Source organism: Sus scrofa, chromosome 6, assembly GCF_054392235.1.
Source record: "Sus scrofa isolate SSC_HxYL_T2T_F1_AM1 chromosome 6, Sscrofa_HxYL_maternal_Yorkshire_Landrace_v2.0, whole genome shotgun sequence".
Classification (NCBI taxonomy): domain Eukaryota; kingdom Metazoa; phylum Chordata; class Mammalia; order Artiodactyla; family Suidae; genus Sus; species Sus scrofa.
In genome coordinates this window covers 29,843,717-29,865,309 of record NC_139388.1, presented here as the reverse complement: position 1 = coordinate 29,865,309, position 21,593 = coordinate 29,843,717, and the positions used below count along the sequence as shown (strand labels likewise).

Here is a 21,593-nt window from a genome sequence, read left to right as displayed (position 1 = left end):
ATTCAGATAAACAGTTTTATAATAGCAGTCAGAGGTTAGCAGCATGAGAGCACTCAGGCCACCCATAGTGGCCTTAGCTTGCAGGTTCTTGCTCTCGAGGCCCCATACGCCTCACATCACTCATATGAAGCTGTTCCAGTGCAGTTTGGAGCTGTACCACAATGCCCGCTTCCTTTTCCTCACCCTCCTCTGGCAGTTCTGTCATGGGGAACTGGAAGGCCTGGCTCAAATAGCTATTCAGGGTCTGCTTGTCCAGGGTGGGATCAATGTTCATCAGGGCCTCACGCATCCTGGCTAGGGTCACGTCCTCATGACTGCCCCACAAAGAAAGAAAGGCAGACCTGACTTTCCTCTGTATCCCAGACCCCAAGATGCCCTCTCCCAGGTTTATGCAGCATATGGTGTCCAGCACAAAGCTCAGTGCACAGGGAGACCCTTTGGCTCAGCCTATGAGACTTGCCTATGGCCCCAGGGTCACTCACAGTTCCAGGCCCAGCTCCAGCTTTAGCTCCTGTAGGTACGCATCCTTTTCCTCCATGTATTGTTCCCACAGCTTTTGCACAAAGGGCGTGCTCTGACCCTCCTCATCCTGGAAGGGGGCCACAAGGCAGGGCGAGGGTACATGGGCTAGTCCAGTAGAGCCTAGGCAGGGCCGGGCAAGTTCCTGGACCCCAGACCCACCTCTGTAAATAAGATGTGGTAGTTGAGCAAATCTGCATTACTGCTGCTGGGATGCCAGCCCACTGCCTCCATCAGCTCCTGAATTTTCTCATCCGTCTTGAAGGGGAAGGCGCTCTTGAGGACAGTGCTGTAGGGAGACATGAGGGCCAACAAGCCTGGCTGAGGCCTGCCTCTCCATCCTTTGCACCCCTCTGCCAGCCCTACTAGTGCTCAAAAGGCCAGCATGCGTTGAGGCTCTGGTCTTTCCCACCAGGCTCCCCTTCCCCCGGCTTATCTGAGAGCCTGGCCAGAGGACATGTTGGACTAGAGTTTGGGGTGGCCCAGCTGGTCTCTCACCTTAACTGCTCTACGGTTAGTAGCCCTTCGTTCTGGCTGTCGGCATTTGTCATCTCCTTCAGTAGCTGTGCTATTCTCTCCTTCTGCTTGATGTACACACTTTCTTTCCTCTACAGAGGGGGAAGCATTAACTATCTTACTATTTCCTAGAGGGGTGGGGACAGAGCTTGGCCTATGCTGGGGACAAAAGGTGGAGAGCCAGGCCCAAGCTTACCTTTCCCATCAAGACTGCATGGAACTGACTCATGACCTCATTGGACTGGAAGAGCTTGATATATTCAAAAATTGTGTAAGCCCAGGCCATGGCATCACCAGGCCCAAAGCGACGCTCCAGGAAATTGAAGAAGAAGTCTGGGAACCTCTCTTTCTGCAGGGTCGGGTGAAGACTGCTTGGTCAGCCTGCCCCACAGTTGGAGCCCCTGCTCCTAGCACCTCGAGGAACCCCCTGGAGGACTCATGTGGCCGAAATGGCTGGTGGGATCTGACCTGTTCCTCAGCCATCCGTTCCTTCCAGGCATCCTTGAGGATGTTTACCACATCCTTCTTGGTTGGCTTCTTGTTCTCCACAGTGCCATCAAACCGAAGGAAAGTGGGGATGGATTCCCCGTAGCCCTGGAAGGAAACATGTCAGTTCACCTCTGGGCTCATCTGTAGCCCCACCAACAAGCAGGACAGAGCCCCAGGGAGTTCCCCCTGTGCCTCAAGTCTTCTCAGCTGCAAGTCTTGGCCATTCTGACTCTGGTCTCAAGCCTCCTGAGTCCCAGGGACTGCCCTACCAGACCAGAGAAGAAATCTTTCTCTCGGAGCAGCCCCTCGCCAATCTCTTCCAGGAGCACATCCACCAGCTGGTCACTGTTCTTGCCCTCAGCTAGCATTTGCCAGCGATCTCTTCCCCCGGCCACCACATCTGCAGGTAGGGAAAGGGAACTGGAGTCCACATCATGCACTAGAGCAGTTCCTGGGAGCCTAAGGGCCAGCATTACCTTTGCACTTGGACCAGTCAGGCCGTGGCGTGGAGGTGCGCTGGATCTCCTGCAGCTCAGAGTAGAACTGGTCCCGCTCCTTCAGTGTGCTCATGTGCAGCTGCAGCAGCATCTCGTGCTCCTTGCGGACCTCTTCATAGTCGTCTCTCAGGCTGTCCAGCTGTAGGCAGGGTGATTGGTCCTCGCTACCCCCTGCATGGCCCGGGCCTACCCTGTCTGCCCACCAGCACCTGCTCCTGCAGATCCTTGAGGACCTTCTCTTGCATTTCAAAGTCCCTCCTGGGCACCACGTCTCCAAAGTTAGCCTTCATGGTATTGAGTTCCATCTGTGTGCGGGTCAGGTCTTGCCGGGCCATCTTTAGAGCCAGTGTTAACTTCATGGGGTCTTCCCCCCAGATGCCTGCCAGGGAGCCCACCAGCTTGTGTCACCCTGGCTTTGAGGCAGGGTTGAGTGTTCCTCAGGGCATGTCCCAGGTCTATCTCCTCTCCCAGCTTGGGAACCCCTGGGCCTTTTCCACAGGACTACCAGTGTAGGGCTTTGAGCTCAGAGAAGCCCAGGACATGGGGTACCAGGTCTGTCCTCCCCTTGGGGAATCTGGGCTACTTCAGCTGCCAGCGACTGTTTCTTACTCAAACAAGTCTACAGTTGTCAGGCTAGCTCAGAAGGGCCACAGACCCAGGTAGTAGCAGGGACATCTCACATCACAAATGAGCACAGAATGAGCAGTTATTAGCAGAGCTGAATGAATGCGAGTGAGTGGTGAGAGCTAGACTCCTCTCCAGTGCCTTCTCAGAGGAGAGAAATCCACCTCGGGATTACCTGGGGACTGGGCTAGCGACATGTCTTCCCGCTGGTACCGTAGCTCGTTCAGGTCTGCAATGAGGATCTTGCGGGCATCTCGCTCACTGAGGTAGTGCAGATACTCCTCAGCCAAGTTCTTCCTCAGTTTGCTCACCTGTTGGGAAGGTGACTATGTGGTCAGAAGCTGTCTCTGGACTCTTGTTTGCAGCTAGTCACCACAGGGGATGGATAGATGCTGGGTGGCCCCACCAGGGCCTTGGGAACAAGAAAAGTAGAGGAAGAAGGAGACTAATCCTAAGAATCCAGGAAAGTGCCAAAGCCTCCTCCTGTGGAGAAATTCTGGCAGCCAAGGAACAGGACTGCTGGCGTTCGAGGCCACTCTGAGCCAGTCCTGAGGCAAAGAGGAGAGTAGCTTGTGGAGAGAGGTCTCTAGGGGGAGGTGGTGACTCAGTATGTCATTCCAGGCAGAAGGGTAGAGAAGAGGGGGGATAGCCCCAAGGTCACCCGCAGAATTGGGGTGGAAGGAATTTCAGGGACTTGATCACATTACTTCCTTTCACCTCACTCTGCAGTGAAATCTTCTCCTCATTCTTTTTGTCAATGAGTTTTAGCAAATTCATTTTCTCTTTCTTCAGCATGGAGATTTCGTATCTCTCCTCAGCCCTCATGGCCAGGATCCTCTCTTTGCAGTCCTCATCCACAATGACAAGCTTGGCCTTCAGGGGCTCCAGAGCCCGAATCTTCTCCCTCTGGTGCGCTAAGCAGGGACAGGTGGGAGAGTTCCTTTGGGACCACGGAGGACAAAGAGCCAGGAGACTCTTCAAGTTACAGTGAGTGGCTATGTCCCTTATAAACTCAAGGAATCTATATGTGCCTTTTCAAAGTCTAGCCCCTGCCCAAGGCCTTCCTGAACTTGCTTTTTTTTTTTTTTTTTTTGCCATACCCAAGGCATGTGGAAGTTCCCCAGCCAGGGATGGAACCTACACCACAGCAGTGACAACACTGGATCCTTAACCCACTGAGCCACCAGGGAACTCCTTCCTACACTCACTTTTAAACTCGGGGCAGAGTCCAGATGAGATCTGGGTCTCACTTTGCACTTTCCCTGAATGGCCTTTAGTCCTGCAGCTGTACAATGCCCAGGTCCTGAGCCTGGTAAGGGAGGCCCTATCACTTCCCAGAGGTACTCCCTCCCTTCTGGGCGTCACTCTCCATAGAAAAGGTGCTCTCTTTCCAACAGATACTGCCCCCCCCCCATGCTTCCCAAGAATGGGAGGTGGTCACTTGCCCTGGGGTGTCCTATCAAAGGCCAGTGTAAACAGAAAGGTTGAATGAGGCTTGATGACCTCCAGGCCCAGTTCACAGCTGCCCCAGCCCTGCTGCAGAGCCCAGAAGGTCACAGTAGGATCCTCTCTGCCTCTTCCAGGCTGGGCCCAGGCAGAGAGGCTTCAGTCTTACCCAGCATCACTTCATACGCGTTTTTGATGGAAGACAGCAATGGCTTGTATGTTTTGAAGTCTTCTATGAAGAATTCAAAGATCTCTCTGAAAGGCTGGCAATAAAAGGGAACCTGTCACCTTTTGTCCTATAGCTGCCACCCTCAGTGGGACCTAAGGTTTTCTTTGCTTGGCTTAGAAGTGTTCTAGCCTAAAGCTGTCCGGTGACTTACATTCAAATAAATGCCCCAGGCACTGCCCAGGTCTCTCTCTCTCTTGGGGCCAAGGAGCTCTATCCCTCTCAGCTGCTCTCTGAAGACCTCTCCCAGTGCTGTCTCTGAGACCTGGCAGACCACCTGGGTCAGAACCCTCCTGCTCTGGCTCTCCAGGCAGCCAGCCTCCTCCATGCACTATGCTTCAGTTGGCCTCTGACCAGCACCCCTCCCCATCTTATAACATTGTGCACTGAAATGAGCCCCTGAATCAGCCCTGAGTTTGAATCCTAGCTCTGCTACTCCATAGCCAGATGTTGGCTCCAAGCTTCTTCTTCTTCCTTGTTGGCAAGGTTCCTTTAGTTTGTGAAACTGTATCTAAGGCCTCATCCAGAGCTTGGCACACAGATGGTGCTCAGCAAATGTTTCTGTCAGTAACTGAGTCAGAAGCAAGGGATTCTGGAGTTCCTGTTGTGGCACAGTGGAAACGAATCCAACTAGGAACCATGAGGTTATGGGTTCGATCCCCGGCCTCGCTCAGTGACTTAAGGAAGGTTCGACATTGCCATGTGCTGTGGTGTAGGTCGCAGATGCAGCTTGGATCTGGCGTGGCTGTGGCTGTGGCTCCAATTTGACCACTAGCCTGGGAACCTCTATGGTGTGGCCCTAAAAAGAAAAAAAAAAAAAAAGTGAGGGATTCCCTGGGATCATATTTGTTTGAGCAGGGATTTGGTGATTTCTTCCTTAACGTGAATCAGAATCTATGTTAAATCTAAATTTCTCTTTATGTGTCTTAAGTTCCTCATGCTTGGGGCTATTGTTACTGGGCTGGTGGACACTGTATGACCCCTAACTGCCTTAACTCCCAGGATTGAGGATCCATCTCCTGATATCCAGTGATGCAAGGTGGGTCCTGGGGATCCCAGAAATGAAGGGACTGGCGACAGCATCCAGGCCACCTGATTCAGGTGAGGAAACCCAAGCCTCAGGAGAGTTTTGGTTCCGTACTAGCAGCCTTACCTGCTCACTGCCTTCGTCATGGAACATATGTCTCTTACCAGGAAGGGGAACCCAAAAGAGCTGGGAGAGGCTGGTCTCTCCTGAAGGCCTGAAATGCCCAGACCTGGTGAGTAAGGTTTCCTCCCAGCCCTGCCCTGCCCTCTCCCCAGTTACTCTGTGGCTCTGACCTGTAGCCTCAGTTCCTGAGCAGAATCTGTGCCCAAGTCCAGCAGGAGGAGCTCCTTGCGTAGGTAGTTCTCTAGCTGCTCCAGGTACCTTGGCTTGGTAGTGCCCAGGGGCTGCTGCCAGCTGCTGCAGGGGGGTGGTGGGCTGAGATGTGATGGACACCCCACTGGGCCCTGGTGCCCTGGGTCTGGGGCAGCACACACCCCTGCACTGTTTCTGCCCAATCCATCCACCATCAGGCTGACCCTGGCTTACTTGGTTCGCTTCTGGTAGTCATCTGAACAGGGCTTTCGATTATGCAGAATGGTCTGGTCACTGATGTATCTGGGCCATGGGGACAGGTGGCCACCAATTGAGAATGGACAGGACTACAGGAAAGGACAGGTGGGGTTTGCATGATGACATTGCTCCTCTTCCTCATGTCCCTCTCCAGGCTCCTCCTTCCACTCCTGGGTTCCCCCCAACATCTCTTATTATAGTTCATAATTAAGACTGCAGTCCAGGAGTTCTTGTCATGGTGCAGCGGAAACAAATCCGACTAGGAACCATGAGGTTGCAGGTTGGATCCTGGGCCTCGCTCAGTGGGTTAAGGATCTGGTGTTGCCATGAGCTGTGGTGTAGGTCACAGACATGGCTTGGATCCTGTGTAGCTGTGGCGCAGGCTGGCAGCTGTAGCTCTGATTAGACCCCTAGACTGGGAACTTCCGCATGCCGGGGTGCACCCCTAAAAAAAAAAGCAAAAGAGGAGTTCCTGTCATGGTGCAGTGGTTAACGAATCTGACTAGGAACCATGGGGTTGCGGTTTCAATCCCTGGCCTGGTTCAGTGGGTTAAGGATCCGGTGTTGCCGTGAGCTGTGGTGTAGGTCGCAGACCCGGCTTGGATCCCATGTTGCTGTGGCTCTGGCATAGGCCAGTAGCTACATCTCTGATTAGACCCCTAGCCTGGAAACTTCCATATGCCGCGGGAGCGGCCCTAGAAAAGGCAAAAAGACAAAAAAAAGAAAAAAAAAAAAAAAAGAAAAAGAAACCCCCCAAAATAAAAAAAATTGCAGTCCAGGAGTTCCCATCGTGGCTCAGTGGAAACGAATTTGACTAGTATCCATGAGGATGCAGGTTTGATTCCTCACCTCACTCAGTGGGTTAAGGATCCAGCGTTGCTGTGGGGTGTGGCATAGGTTGCAGATGTGGCTCGGATCTGGTGTTGCTGTGGCTGTGGTGTAGGCTTGTGGCTACAGCTCCAGTTAGACCCCTAGCCTGGGAACCTCTATATGCTGCAGGTGTGGCCCTAAAAAAAAAAAAAAAAAAAAAAAAAAAAAAGAAAAAGCAAAAAAAAAGAAAAGAAAAAAAAAGGAAGAAGAAGACTGTATTCTGTAGAATTAGAGGATTAGATTTTTTTTAATTTTTTTATTTTTATTTTTCCAAATTTTTATTTATTTATTTATTATTTTTTTTTGTCTTTTTTTTTGTCTTTTTTGTCTTTTGTTGTTGTTGCTATTTCTTGGGCCACTCCCGAGGCATATGGAGGTTCCCAGGCTAGGGGTTGAATCGGAGCTGTAGCCACCGGCCTACGCCAGAGCCACAGCAACGTGGGATCCGAGCCGCGTCTGTAACCTACACCACAGCTCACGGCAACGCCGGACCGTTAACCCACTGAGTAAGGGCAGGGACCAAACCCGCAACCTCATGGTTCCTAGTCAGATTGGTTAACCACTGCGCCACGACGGGAACTCCTTTATTTATTTTTTTATTTTATTTTTATTTATTTATTTTTGTCTTTTTGCCATTTCTTGAGCCGCTCCCGCGGCATATGGAGGTTCCCAGGCTAGGGGTTGAATCGGAGCTGTAGCCACCGGCCTATGCCAGAGCCACAGCAACGTGGGATCCGAGCCGCGTCTGCAACCTACACCACAGCTCACGGCAACGCCGGATCATTAATCCACTGAGCAAGGGCAGGGATCGAACCCGCAACCTCATGGTTCCTAGTCGGATTCGTTAACCACTGCGCCACGACGGGAACTCCGAGGATTAGATTAAATCCTCGATCTCCCTTATTGGCTCTGTGATCATAAGGTTAACTTTTCTGAGCCTCAGTCTCTGCATCTGTAAAATGGGAATGGCTGTAGTCCCCATCACATTGCGTTAAGGTGAGGATGCAATGAGAAAGCATGCGAGGTGGTTTACACAAATTTAGCCACCTTCTAGGAGCTCAGTAAAGGTGAGGTCTTCTCGGAGTTCCCCGTCATGGATCAGTGGTTAAGGAACCCAGCTAGGATCCATGAGGATGCAGGTTTGATCCCTGGCCTTGCTCAGTGGGTTAAGAATCTGGCGTTGCTGTGAGCTGTAGTGTAGGTCGCAGATGTGGCTTGGATCCCAAGTTGCTGTGGCTGTGGTGTAGGCCGGCAGATGTAGCTCCGATTAAGCCCCTGGCCTAGGAACTTCCATATGCTGCAGGTGTGGCCCTAAAAAGACCAGGAAAAAAAAAAGTTCTTCTCTAGGTTTGTCAGTGAATACTGAATACCTGTGCTATGAAAACAGATATGAGTACTGGCTAGGACCATCTCTTGCCCCCACCCCCCCACAAACATAGTCCAGCTAAAGAGACAGAAACAGAGGAGGGCAGGCCCAGCCTCAAGCCTGGACTGAAAGACAGGCCTGCAGAGATGCAGCAGTGTGAGCTGTGGACCCTGGGAGGACACTGGGCTCTACCCCCTGGGGAAGGCTGGTTGGTAGGTAGGGCAACAGAGGCAGTGGGATCTTGTTTTGAACCTTGAGCAGAGGTATCGAGTATAGGCGGTAATAATATATGAGCTTGTTTTTAAACCTTTTCATGAAGTACTCAATACATAAGAGAAAAAAAAAAAATGACCTTCTGACCCAGCGAAGCCTACTTCTAGAGTTCATCCATTCAGTCATTCATTTGTTCATCAAACATTTCTGGGTCCGGGAGTTCCTGTTGTGGCTCAGTGGTTAATGAATCAGACTAGCATCCATGAGGATGCAGGTATGGTCCCTGGCTTTGCCCAGTGGGTTAAGGATCCAGTGTTGCCTTCATCCCTCATCTGGACATTTCTGGGTCCATAAGTACATGCTAACACCTGCTGGGTTCTGAGACATGAGGGAAGCTGGGGGTGTAATAGAAGCGGGATGACAAATGAACTGATAATCCCAAGTCAGCCAAATGATAAGTCACAGGATTGGGGGGTCAGGGGGCTGACTGGAGGGGGCCAGTGGAGGCTGGTCATCTTAGAGGAGGAAGTGATGTCAGTGGTTTCAGGAAGGCTTGGGTGACTGAGTGGGGGGAGCTGAGGTCACTCTGGGAGACAGTATGCGTCAGGGGATGTGGGGAGTGCACAAAAACTGCCTGGGTAGCACCAGCACCTCAGGGAAGAAGCAGGAGTTTTGAAGAGCTATGAAGAAGGGCTGATGCCCAAGGAGAAATAGGGTGCTAAGGCTGAGGTCTGGGTTGGCCAGTGCAGAGGGGGCAGATTAAGTGGCAGCTTTATAAATAAGGGCAGTCCTCAAAGCCTGGCTTATGACTGAAAAAATTAGAAAACTCCTATGTGTCTCCTGACTTCAGACTATACGACAAAGCAACAGTCATCAAAACCATATGGTACTGGCACAAAGACAGAAATATAGATCAGTGGAACAGGATAGAAAGCCCAGAATTAAACCCACGTACCTACAGCCAACTAATCTATGACAAAGGAGGCAAGAATATACAAGAGAGAAAAGAACATACAATAGAGAAAAGACAGCCTGTGGTGCTGGGAAAACTGGACGGCCACATGTAAAAGAATGAAATTAGAACACTCCCTAACACCATACATAAAAATAAACTCAAAATGGATTAAAGACCTAGATATAGCAGATACTATAAAACTCTTAGAGGAAGACATAGAACAAACACTCTCTAACAGAAACCACAGCAACATCTTCTCAGATCCACTTCTTAGAGTCATGACAGTAAAAACAAAAATAAACAAATGGGACTTACTTAAACTTAAAAGTTTCTGCACAGCAAAGGAAACCCTAAACAAAACAAAAAGATAACCCACGGAATGGGCAAAAATCTTTGCAAGTGAATCGACTGACAAGGGATTAATCTCCAAAATTTATAAAAACCTCCTACCACTCAATACCAAAAAAACAAACAACCCCACCAAAAAATAAGCAGAATATCTAAACAGATGATTCTCCAAAGAAGACATACAGATAGCCAAAAAACATATGAAAAGATGTTCAACATCACTCATCATTAGAGGAATGCAAGTCAAAAACCACTATGAGATACCACCTTACACCAGCCAGAATGGCCATCGCCAGAAAGTCGATATACAAACAATAAGTCCTGGAGAGGATGTGGAGAAAAAGGAACCCTATTACACTGTTGGTGGGGTTGCTGCAACCACTGTGGAAAACAGTGTGGAAATTCCTCAGAAAACTAAAAACAGAACTACCATTTGATCCAGCAATCCCACTCCTGGGCATCTATCCAGAGAAAACCATGACTTGCAAAGACACATGTCCTCTAATGTTCATTGCAGCACTATTTTCAATAGCCAAGACATGGAAACAACTTGCTAAATGTCCATCGACGGAGGAGTGGATCAAGAAGATGTGGTACATATAAACAATGGAATATTACTCAGCCATTAAAAGGAACAAAATACTGGCATTTTTAGCAACATAGATGAACCTAGAAATTATCATGCTAAGTGAAGTCAGACAATGAGACACCAACATCAAATGCTTTCACTGACATGTGGAATCTGAAAAAAAGGACAGAATGAACTTCTTTGCAGAATAGATACTGACTCACAGACTTTGAAAGACTTATGGTTTCCAAAGGAGACAGTTCGGGGGGGTGGGAGGATGCGCTGGGGTTGTGGGATGGAAATCCTATAAAATTGGATTGCGATGATCATTGTACAACTATAAATGTAATAAATTCATTGAGTAATAAAAAAACAACAACAAAACTCCTATGTGTCTAAAAATAGAAGATTGTTTTGTAGCCATGAAATGTTTACAGAGAGGCTTGACATGGAAAGATACTAATGCTATAGCTCTAAGATATCTAATTTCTAATTTCTAAAGCCTGAAATTAGGGAATATGCACAATCAAGTAAAACAAAAAACCAGAAAAGATGGAGGAAATAATCCGAAAGGTTATCAGCAATTATTCTCTAATGATAGGCCCATGGGTGCTTATGTACCTACAATTGTGTGTTTTTCAAATTTTTCTACAATGCACATAAATTACTTAGGGATTTAAAAGAATATTGAATTATTGAATTCAATATTAAAGCCTCTTGCATGGCCCTGAGACCAGCTGTCAGGTTCTTAAGGCACTGAGCTGCAACGGGAACTTCTAGGTTATTTGCTTTTGTTTTGTTCTGTTTTGGCCTTGCCTGTGGCATGCAAAATTCTGGTTCACTGATCAATCCCACACCATAGCAGTGACTCAGGCTGCTACAGTGACAATGCTGGATCTTTAATATAATCCTTTTGGCTGCTGTGCCACAAGGGAACTCCCCCAAAAGTTGTTTTATTTATTTATTTATTTATGGTCTTTTTTTGTCTTTATAGGGCCACAACGGCGGCACATGGAGGTTCCCAGGCTAGGGGTCTCAATGGGAGCTATAGCTGCCGGCCTTCACCAGAGCCACAGCAAGGCCAGGTCCAAGCCATGTCTGTGACCTACACCACAGCTCACGGCATTAACGCCAGATCCTTAACCCACTGAGCGAGGCCAGGGATCAAACCCCAACCTCATGGTTCCTAGTCGGATTCCTTAACCACTGAGCCACGGGGACTCCTGTGAGGAGTTTTGTTTTGTTTTGTTTGGCTTTTTGCCTTTTCTAGGGCTGTTCCAGCGGCATATGGAAGTTCCCAGGCTAGGGGTCTCATCCGAGCTGTAGCTGCCAGCCTACACCACAGCCATATCAACACGGGATCCGAGCCATGCCTGCAACCTACACCACAGCTCGTGGCAATGCCAGATCCTTAACCCACTGAGCAAGACCAGGGATCAAACCTGAAACCTCATGGTTCCTCGTGAGATTCGTTAACTACTGAGCCACGACGGGAACTCTGGGAGTTGTTGTTTTATTTTATTTTATTTTATTTTATTTATATTTTTGGGGGGGAGTTGTTTTAAAACAAATTTGGGGACTCCAAAAGTTGTTTTAAAGACTTGATTGATGTGATTTTTTTTTTTTTTTGCTTTTTTAGGGCTGAGCTTGTGGCATATGGAAGTTCCCAGGCTAGGGGTTGAATTGAAGCTGTAGCCACTGACCTACACCACAGCCACAGCAACGCTGGATCCCTGAGTGAGGCCAGGGGTCAAACCTGCATTCTCATGGATACTGGTCAGATTCGTTTCCTTTGAGCCACAATGGGAATTCCTGATGTAATTTTTGCAAAAGGATGAAATAAAACCCTAGAAGACAACCGGGAAGTTGTCAAAGAAGCACCTAACCCTGGTGAGTCAATGATAAGTTTTTCACACTTTAAAAGGCCAGTCTTCGTGTTTTGTCTGCCACTTCTGCCAAAAGAAAAAGAGGTCACCCTACTTTGATTCCCAGGTGGCTAGGTTTCCCCGGAGCTCCATGATCTCTGCTTCCCCCTGCAGGTGAAAATGGGAAGGGCGTCCCTCTTGGTGGTGGGACCAGAGGAGGGAACAATGCCTCCTGGTGGTTGAGAGTGGTATCGCTGCCACTGAGGGCGGGGGCGGAGAGGGGGGGAGCCAAAGAGCCTGACCCCAGGTCCACTGAGTAGGTGACAGCTGGGGGGCGGGGAGTGAGCGCCCCAAGAAATAGAGTCTAGAAGAACAGTTGTCTGTGTTTGGTTTTGGCCAAGAGTCCACACCAGTTCTTTCCCTCCCTGAAGTCAGAGTCCCTATGGTATAAGCCGCCACCCTCACAAAGTGTACAGTCCAGGAGTTCCCGTCGTGGCACAGTGGTTAACGAATCCGACTAGGAACCATGAGGTTGCGGGTTCGGTCCCTGCCCTTGCTCAGGGGGTTAACGATCCGGCATTGCCGTGAGCTGTGGTGTAGGTTGCAGACGCGGCTCGGATCCTGCGTTGCTGTGGCTCTGGCGTAGGCCAGTGGCTACAGCTCCAATTCGACCCCTAGCCTGGGAACCTCCATATGCCGCGGGAGCGGCCCAAAGAAATAGCAAAAAGACAAAAAAAAAAAAAAAAAAAAAACAAAAAACCCAAAGTGTACAGTCCCCAAATACTCTATTCAATCACACAAGGAAAACCCACACAGTTCTCCTCTGTGAGCCGGAGTTATAAGTTTGAGCAAATGTGTTTTTACATCTGTAAGATTTGGACAATGTCTGTTTGCTGACTAAGTGGTAATATTAATTTTATGATCATATCAACAAGAGCCCCCAAATACTTAATAAGATAGCATTCATTTTTATATATAAGCTTTAAAAGAGAAGGATTGGTTTTTAGGGCCGTACTTGAGGCATATGGAAGTTCCCAGGCTAGGGGTTGAATTGGAGCTGTAGCTGTTGGCCTTCACCACAGCCACAGCAACGTGGGATCCAAGTCCCATCTGCGACCTACACCACAGCTCATGGCAACACCGGATCCTTATCCCACTGAGTGAGGCCAGGGATCGAACCCTAGTCCTCATGGATACTAGTCGGGTTCGTGACCTGCTGAGCCACAACAGGAGTCTGAACATCCTTTTTTCTTGCCTTCACATGCCTACTTACAGCATTTATGGTGCACATGTACTAGCCACTTAAGTACCACATCAGGCACTATATAGGGCCATAAAGACAAAAAGATACAGTCATAGTTCTGAAGGACCTTATCAAATCTGGTGGGACTACCCCAGCATCTAGCACACTGCCTGGCACTTGGCAGGCTGGAAGAAGAAATGAGGTCCACTCCAGAACGCTGAGTTGCAGGGGAAGGTTTTCTGTGGGTGGGGGCTGAGTTGCTCTATGCTAGGAGGTCTGGGAGATGCAGCAAGTGTGCACACTCCCACCCCAGAGCCTGGTGGGCCTGGTCTCTGAGCCACACTCCCCTGACTGGGCAGAAGCCACTTGGTGGGGCATGTCTCAAGTGGGTGGTGCTTTTTTTTTTTTTTTTTTTTGTCTTTTGTCTTTTGTCTTTTTTGTTGTTGTTGCTATTTCTTGGGCCGCTCCCGGGGCATATGGAGGTTCCCAGGCTAGGGGTCCAATCGGAGCTGTAGCCACCAGCCTACGCCAGAGCCACAGCAACAAGGGATCCGAGCCGCGTCTGCAACCTACACCACAGCTCACGGCAACGCCGGATCGTTAACCCCCTGAGCAAGGGCAGGGACCGAACCCGCAACCTCATGGTTCCTAGTCGGATTCGTTAACCACTGCGCCACGACCGGAACTCCGAGGGTGGTGCTTTTGAATTGCAGAGAGGAAGGTGGAAAGGATCTGGGGATCAAAATTTGAGGTTCCAATAGGACATTGCCACTAACCAGCAGTGTCTTCCGTTTCTGAGAAAGCTTGCGCTTTTGGGGATTCTTGGTTTCTGTGATGAAGGAATCATCTTTGGTCACTCCTAGAGGCCGCAGGTGTATTCTGCATAGAGAAGGGAAAGGAAGTGGTGGGTGACAAAGTCCTGAATGGGGAGAGCACTTCCACCCTTCCCAGAGCCATAAGACATGGCCTCCTTTCCTCTCAGAACCAGACTCTGGGTCTTCCCAGTGCTGTTTCCAGATTCCCAGAGATGCTGCCAATGAGCTCCTGGTTCTGGGCCCAAACTATTTTCCTACACTCCCAGAAACCTTCCCCTCATCACCAGAATCTCACCAACTCCTACAGTGGCAGGACACCCTCACCATGAACCTAGAGAACCCTGAAGGCCTACACTTCCCTTCAGTGTTCAGCTGTGGCTGTGATGATAGTTCTGTACATGACCGGCACATTCTAGGGGTATGATACCAAAGGCAGGTGCTATAGGATCAGAAGCACAGGGTCAGGGTCCAAGAGCCAGGATGGGAGTCTCAAGCCTCTGCTTACTGGCTGATAGGGCCCAGAGGCTGACATTCTTGCTACCAATAGGAAGCCCCCTGGACAAGTCATTTAACTTCTCTCAGCCCAGTTTCCTCATAAGGAAATTGGGGTAATTCTTGCTTTTTCTATCTCACAAAGTTGTGAAGGGTTTTTTCCTTCTGCTTTTTATTTTTTGTCTTATTGCCTTTTCTAGGGCTGTTCCCAAGGCATATGGAGTTCCCAGGCTAGGGGTCGAGTCAGAGCTACAGCCGCCGGCCTACGCCAGAGCCACAGCAACGTGGGATCCGAGCCGCGTCTGCAACCTACACCACAGCTCATGGCAACACCGGATCCTTAACCCACTGAGCCAGGCCAGGGATCGAACCCACAACCTCATGGTTCCTAGTCAAATTCGTTAAACACTGAGCCACGACGGGAACTCCTCTTAGGGCTGCACATGTGGCATACGGAGGTTCCTAGGCTAGGGGTCGAATCAGAGCTAGAGCTGCTGACCTATGCCACAGCTACAATAACGCCAGATCCTTAACCCAGTGAGTGAGGCCAGGGATCAAACCTGTATCCTCCTGAATACTAGTGAGGTTCCTTATCACTGAGCCACAATGGGAATGCCAAAGTTGTTCTGAAGTTTAAAAGAGATATGCAAAAATAGCCTGTAAATTGCAAAGAGCTTCATAGATGTTAATTATGACAGCAGGATGGGAGAAAAGTGGGTCATAAAGAGGCCTTTAACTCCTAGGCCTTCGAAGAGCCATCGTTGCTCAAGCCAGGAAGGCATTTGGGGATCCAGAGGAAGGGTGGCCTGCAGGCAAGCAGACTCAGGTGGAACAAAAGGAAGAATTAGTCCCAGTAATCCATGGTGATTTATGCTGCCAGATAGACTTGTCTCTTCATTTCCCTTGCTAGCTCATGACCATGGGCATGTTGTTTAGCCTCTTTGAACCTCAGAGTCTTTGTCCATAAAAGGGAGACTAGGATTACTCAAACTCCAGGGAAGTTGAGAGCAGTGATGTGAACCCAGTTCGAAAACCTTGTCCTGCAGTTCCCATCATGGCGCAGCAGAAATGAATCCAGCTGGGAACCATGAGGTTGCGGGTTCGATCCCTGACATTGCTCAGTGGGTTAAGGATCCGGTGTTGCTGTGAGCTGTGGTGTAGTTTGTAGACATAGCTCAGATCCTGTGTTGCTGTGCTGTGGTGTAGGCGGGCGGCTCCAGCTCTAATTGAACCCCTAGCCTGGGAACCTCCATATGCCGCAAGTGTGGCCCTAAAAAGCAAAAAATAAAATAAAATAAGAAAACCCTGTCCCACAGGGTTCCTCAGTCCTACTCCATGGAGCAGTGACACCCAAAACTCCAGTCCTCTATTGTCTCTAAATCAAACAAATGCGAGCAAACCTTAAGCAGCTAGTATGGAAAAGGAAGGGCTTTTGCTCACGTGTTCATGGGTTTGGGATAGGATGCATCAGACAAACTCATCTGCTCACTGGGTTATTTTATACCTTCTGGTCAAGACCAGTCAATTTTCCAAACTCTGTTCTTTTTTCAAAAATTTTATTATAGTTGACTTAAAATGTTGTGTTACTTTCGGGTGAACAGCAATGTGATTCAGTTATACATACAGATATATCTGTTCCTTTTCAGATTCTTTTTCCATATGGGTCACTACAGAGTATTGGATAGATTTCCCTGAGCTATACAGTAGGTCCTTGTTACTCATCCAGTCCATGTATAGCAGTGTGTATAGTCAATCCCAATCTCCCAGTTTATCCCTCCCCTCAATGTTTCCTTCGGTCACTGTAAGTCCACACTCTGTTCTTGCTCGTACTGGAATGAATCAAGGTAAGCAAGAAAGCTATGGGGAACTCTACAAATCCTGAGTAGAAAAGCTCAGTAGGTAACATGTTTTTTATTTTGATTTTTTTGTTTTTTTAGGGCCACACCCACGGCATATGGAGGTTCTAGTCTAGGGGTTCAGTTGGAGCTGGAGCCGCCAGCCAATGCCACAGCCACAGCAATTCGGGATTTAAGCCAAGTCTTCCACCTACACCACAGCTCATGGCAATGCTAAAGCCTTAACCGAGCAAGGCCAGGGATTGAACCCATGTCCTCATGGATGCTAGTCGTGTTTGCTATCCACTGAGCCACGAAGGGAACTCCCCAGGTAACATGTTTTTTAAATTTATGCGATTTTTTTTGATAAATTTTTATTAGAACACAGCTACATTTGTCTATTTGTTATAAATGGCTTTTCAGCACCAATGACAGAACTGTATGGCTGCAATAGAAATGGTATAACCAGAGTTCCCGTCGTGGCTCAGTGGTTAACGAATCCGACTAGGAACCATGAGGTTGTGGGTTCGGTCCCTGCCCTTGCTCAGGGGGTTAACGATCCGGCGTTGCCGTGAGCTGTGGTGTAGGTTGCAGACGTGGCTCAGATCCCACGTTGCTGTGGCTCTGGTGTAGGCCAGTGGCTACAGCTCCGATTTGACCCCTAGCCTGGGAACCTCCATATGCCGCGGGAGCAGCCCAAAGAAATAGCAAAAAGACCACAAAAAAAAAAAAAAAAAAAGAAATGGTATAACCCACAAAACCTAAAAAATTTATTACCAGCTCCCTTTAGGGAAAAGCTCCCTGACTTCTGGTTTAGGGTAACAGAGTCACACCTCAGATTCATAGATGCCAATTCTTAGTATCAGGACTGATTGCTACAAATTAGTTGCTCCCATAGCATTCAAACATTGAGTTACAATGCCAAATCATGTTTACACAAGAAAAAAAGCTATGTGGTATTTTCCTACCTGAAAATACAGATTTGCTTTTCTATTGTCTTTTGGGCTGAGGAGGAAGCTCTTAAAACTGCTAGCTAGCAAAGAACAGCAGATCCAAAAAAGAAAGAAGCTTTCTAGATGCATAATTGTGTACAATAGAGTTCTACACCTGTATTGTCTAATACATTTGGCCTAAATTTTTAATTTTATTTAATTTTAAATAGCACATTTTTCCTACTAGCTATTGTATTAGTGCAGTTGTAATAAATTTGTTTTATTTTTAAAATTTTATTTTATTTATTTATTATTTATTTATTTATTTTTACGGCCACACCTGGGGCAAATGGAAGTTCCTGCGCTAGAGGTCAAATCAGAGCTGCAGCTGCATGTCTGTGCCACAGCCAAGCAATGCTGGATCCAAGCGGGATCTGCAACCTATGCTGCAACTTGCAGCAACACCAGATCCTTAACTCACTGAACGAGGCCAAGGATTGAACCCTCATCCTCGTGGATACTACTTTGAGTCTTAACCTGATGAGCCAACCATGGGAACTCCTGGTGACATGTTAGTTTTGTTTTGTTTGTTTGCTTGCTTTTGGGGCCGCACCTGCAACATAAAAAGTTCCCAGGCTAGGGGCTGAATCGCAGCTGTAGCTGCTGGCCACAGCCACACCCATAGCAACTCAGGATCCAAGCCTCATCTGTGACCTACACCGAAGCTCACAGCCATGCCAGATCCCCAACCCACTGAGAGAGGCCAGAGCCCACTGAGAGAGGCCATATCCTCATGGATACTAGTCAGATTTGTTTCTGCTGTGCCATAACAGGAACTCCCAACATGTTAGGTTTTTTTCCCTTTTTTTTTTTTCTTTTGTCTTTTTAGGGCTACACCCGAGGCATATGGAGGTTCCCAGGGTAGGGATCGAATTGGAGCTATAGCTGCCAGCCTACGCCACAGCCAAGGCAACACCATCTGAGCTGTGTCTGCAACCTATACCACAGCTCATCGTAATGCTGGATCCTTAACCCACTGAGCGAGGCCAGGGACCGAACCCCATCCTCATGGATACTAGTTGGGTTTGTTAACCAATGAGCCACTATGGGAACTCCCAAATGCGTTAGTTTTGGGAGTTCAAAAACAGATTTGCAAATAATAATTTTAAAAACACCTGGTGGAATCTATACACTTACCCAAAAATCCTTAGGAAGGAGTTCCCATTGTGGCTCAGTAGTTAATGAATCCAACTAGGAACTATGAGGTTGCAGGTTTGATGCTTGACCTTGCTCAGTGGGTTAAGGATCTGGCATTGCTGTGAGCTGTGGTGTAGGTCGCAGATGCAGCTCGGATCCTGTGTTGCTGTGGCTCTGGCGTAGGCTGGAGGCTACAGCTCCGATTCAACCTCTAGCCTGGGAACCTCCATATGCCACAGGAGCAGCCCTAGAAGAGGCAAAAAGACAAAACAAAAAATTAAAAAAGCCTTAGGATGCTTCTTTAATATTATATTTAATACTTTATACCAATTTTCAGAGGGGAACGGGAAACAGATATCTGTATTTCTAATATTTATTTATTTATTTATTCTTTTTAAGGCAGCACCTGCAACATATGGAGTCCCAGTCTAGTGGTCAAATCGGAGCTGTAACCTCTGGCCTATACCCCAGCCACAGCAATGCCAGATCTGAGCCATGTCTGCGATCTACAGCACAATTCATGGCAATGCCAGATCCTTAACCCACTGAGTGAGGCCAGGGATGGAACCTGCGTCCTCACGGATGCTATTCAGATTAATTTCCACTGAGCCAGGACAGGAACTCAAAGATTCCTTTTAGAGGGTTCTACTGGCATATGTGTAGTGCTAACGTCTGGCCTACCTCTCATCCGGGATCTGCTCTAAGGGAGAGCTGGAGGAGGACACCCATGCTATGCCTCTAAGGGAAGCAGTGAGCCTGGCCTGTTATACACCACTAAATACTGGTCAATTAAGAATATGGGCAGGAATGGGCGTTCTCTTGTGGTGTAGTGGGTTAAGGATCTGGCATTGTCACTGCAGTGTCTTTGGTTGCTGCTAAGGCATGAGTTTGATCCCTGGCCCAGGAACTTCCAAATGCCACAGGCATGGCCAAAAAAAGAAAAGAATATGGGTAGGAATGATGTTTTGTATGGCTACCAAATTCAGCCTCAGCAATTACATTATGCTTCCTTTTAAAAATACATGGGGATTCCCTTTCTGAGTCTATTTCATATCCCTTTCAAATATGACTGCATTTCCTAAATCTTTCCTGTGTTGGGTAAAAACACCTTTTCACATGCCTACTGTCTGGTTTTTGTAGATTCATTTTAGCTCTGGATAGAATAATCAAATTGGCATTTAATTTCCTAACTTTTGTAAGTTTTCTCTGCCAAGGTAGCACATACCCTGGGGGATTAGAGTTTAGGTGCGATCAGGTTTTTTCATTAGGAATGAGTAGAAGTGAGAAAATACACTCATTAAACACCGAAGGCTTAATATGTGCAAGATCTGTCATGAGAGCTTCATACACGCTGCCTAAATTTTCCTGAAAATGTAAGGTGGGCTGTATCATTCCCATATTTGAGATATGGAAACAGAGGCCCAGAACTTAAGGGCCTTCTCTAGAGCTAGAAAGGTATTTGCCCTGTTTTTTGCTTTTTAGGGCTGCACTTGCGGCATATGGAGGTTCCCAGGCTAGGGGTCTAATTGGAGCTATAGCTGCTGGCCTACACAACAGCCACAGCAACACCAGATCCGAGCCACATCTATGACCGATACCACAGCTCACCAAAAAGCTGGATCCTTAACCACTGAGCAAGGCCAGGGATTGATCCTGCCACCTCGTGGTTCCTAGTTGGATTTCTTTCCACTGAGCCACGATGGGAACTCCAAAATTTTTTGTTTTAAATATATGCTTTGTGACTTTCCTGGCTAACGGAGCTTGTTATCTTATTTTCAGTGTCCAGAGGCTGCACCCTGAATACAGGCAGGAGCTAGCAGGAGGCCTCGGGATGTTTCTAGGCTGCTTAGTGATGCTTCTTTGTCATAAACCAGTGGGTGCAGAGGCTGTTAACCTTGTGGCTAAGCGCTCAGTTTCAGGAATCACACATGCCTGGCTGGGTTTGAATCCTAGCTCAGTCATTTATAAACAGGTGTAAAACTCATGATCTCTCTAGACTTCTATTTCTCTATTTGTAAAATGGTGATATTACTAATTCATAGAGTTGTTGTGAGGGTTAATTGTGCTATGTAAAGAGCATGGCACAATTCCGGCTGTGGCTCAGCGCATTAAGAACCGGACAGAAGATACGTGAGGATGCGGGTTCCATCCCTGGCCTTGTTCAGTGGGTTAAGGATCTTGTGTTGTCCTGACCTGAGGTGCAGGTCCCAGACGTGGCTCGGATCTAGTGTTGCTGTGGCTGTGATATAGGCCGGCAGCTGCAGCTCCCATTCGACCCCTAGCTTGGTTATTTCCATACGCCGCTGGTGCGGCCCTAAAAAGATAAAAAAACACAAACAAACAAACAAACAAAAAAACTTGGCACGCTCAATACAAACAAGATGGCTGTTACTAATGATAAAGTATGCCTGCCCTTTTACAAGAATGTAACGGCCTCCCTGAGCTGAGGAGTCATCTGAGATTCTGTTTCTTCATCACCTATCCTGTGCGGTTGGAGCCCCAGACCAACGGAGAGAGGTCCGAATCAGGTACCATTTATTTCTTTTTCTGGAAGTAGTAAAGCCCTCTTCTCCGCCCTCAGCCCTGCCAGCGCTTACCTCGACGTGGTCGCCAAGCTGGGGCACTGCGGTTTGGAGGAGGCCATGACCCTAGGGCAGCCGTGCAGCCAGCACTCGCGAACTGGAAAGCCGTGGTAGTGTACAGCTCGTCGCCATGGCGACCAGTTCCCAGCAGCCCAGCGGCGGGGGCGGGGTCAAGGTTGTGTCTTGCCCCCAGCCCAGAGCCCGCGGGCTAGGAGGAAGGCCAAGTAGCCAAGATGGGGTCAGACTTGGGAATAGGGTCTTCTCAGAGTCTGTCACTACAGCAGATATGACTCTAGCGACCAGAATTGAGGCAGGAGGATAAACAGAGGCCATGGGTGAGGGAGGCGAAGTGAGAGGCCAGAATCGCGTTGCCAGCGGGAACTGTAGTTTTTGGTGTC

General features: G+C 48.4%; 1 protein-coding gene and 1 long non-coding RNA gene across 13 annotated transcripts; one reads left to right on the top strand and one right to left on the bottom strand.

Moving 5' to 3' along the window:
• Position 1: 1 nt before the first annotated feature.
• Positions 2-21,341, bottom strand: TSNAXIP1 (translin associated factor X interacting protein 1). 11 transcript variants are annotated; one of them, XM_003126923.5, is made up of 16 exons: positions 21,211-21,341; positions 14,119-14,221; positions 5,891-6,003; positions 5,638-5,761; positions 4,261-4,354; positions 3,363-3,559; positions 2,821-2,956; positions 2,231-2,400; positions 2,001-2,160; positions 1,794-1,924; positions 1,504-1,629; positions 1,232-1,384; positions 1,018-1,127; positions 682-808; positions 483-589; positions 2-314 (listed from the first exon to the last, which is right to left on the bottom strand). In XM_003126923.5, the coding sequence occupies exons 1-16, from the start codon at positions 21,255-21,257 to the stop codon at positions 74-76; spliced, it is 2,139 nt and encodes a 712-aa protein (XP_003126971.1). In that variant the 5' UTR covers positions 21,258-21,341; the 3' UTR covers positions 2-73. The 11 variants fall into 11 exon arrangements, 7 of the variants coding, with proteins under 7 accessions (XP_003126971.1, XP_084816144.1, XP_084816146.1 ...); XM_084960018.1 differs by having other exon boundaries at positions 5,638-5,758; XR_014805735.1 differs by lacking the exon at positions 1,018-1,127.
• On the top strand, positions 1,587-10,618 carry LOC146402270 (uncharacterized). Of its 2 annotated transcripts, XR_014805831.1 has the most exons (5): positions 1,587-1,930; positions 3,438-3,632; positions 5,320-5,418; positions 5,512-5,576; positions 10,184-10,618. It is a non-coding gene; the product is annotated as an uncharacterized LOC146402270 (long non-coding RNA). The 2 variants fall into 2 exon arrangements; XR_014805830.1 differs by lacking the exons at positions 1,587-1,930; positions 10,184-10,618 and adding an exon at positions 6,507-6,663 and having other exon boundaries at positions 3,493-3,632; positions 5,512-6,268.
• Positions 21,342-21,593: the final 252 nt, after the last annotated feature.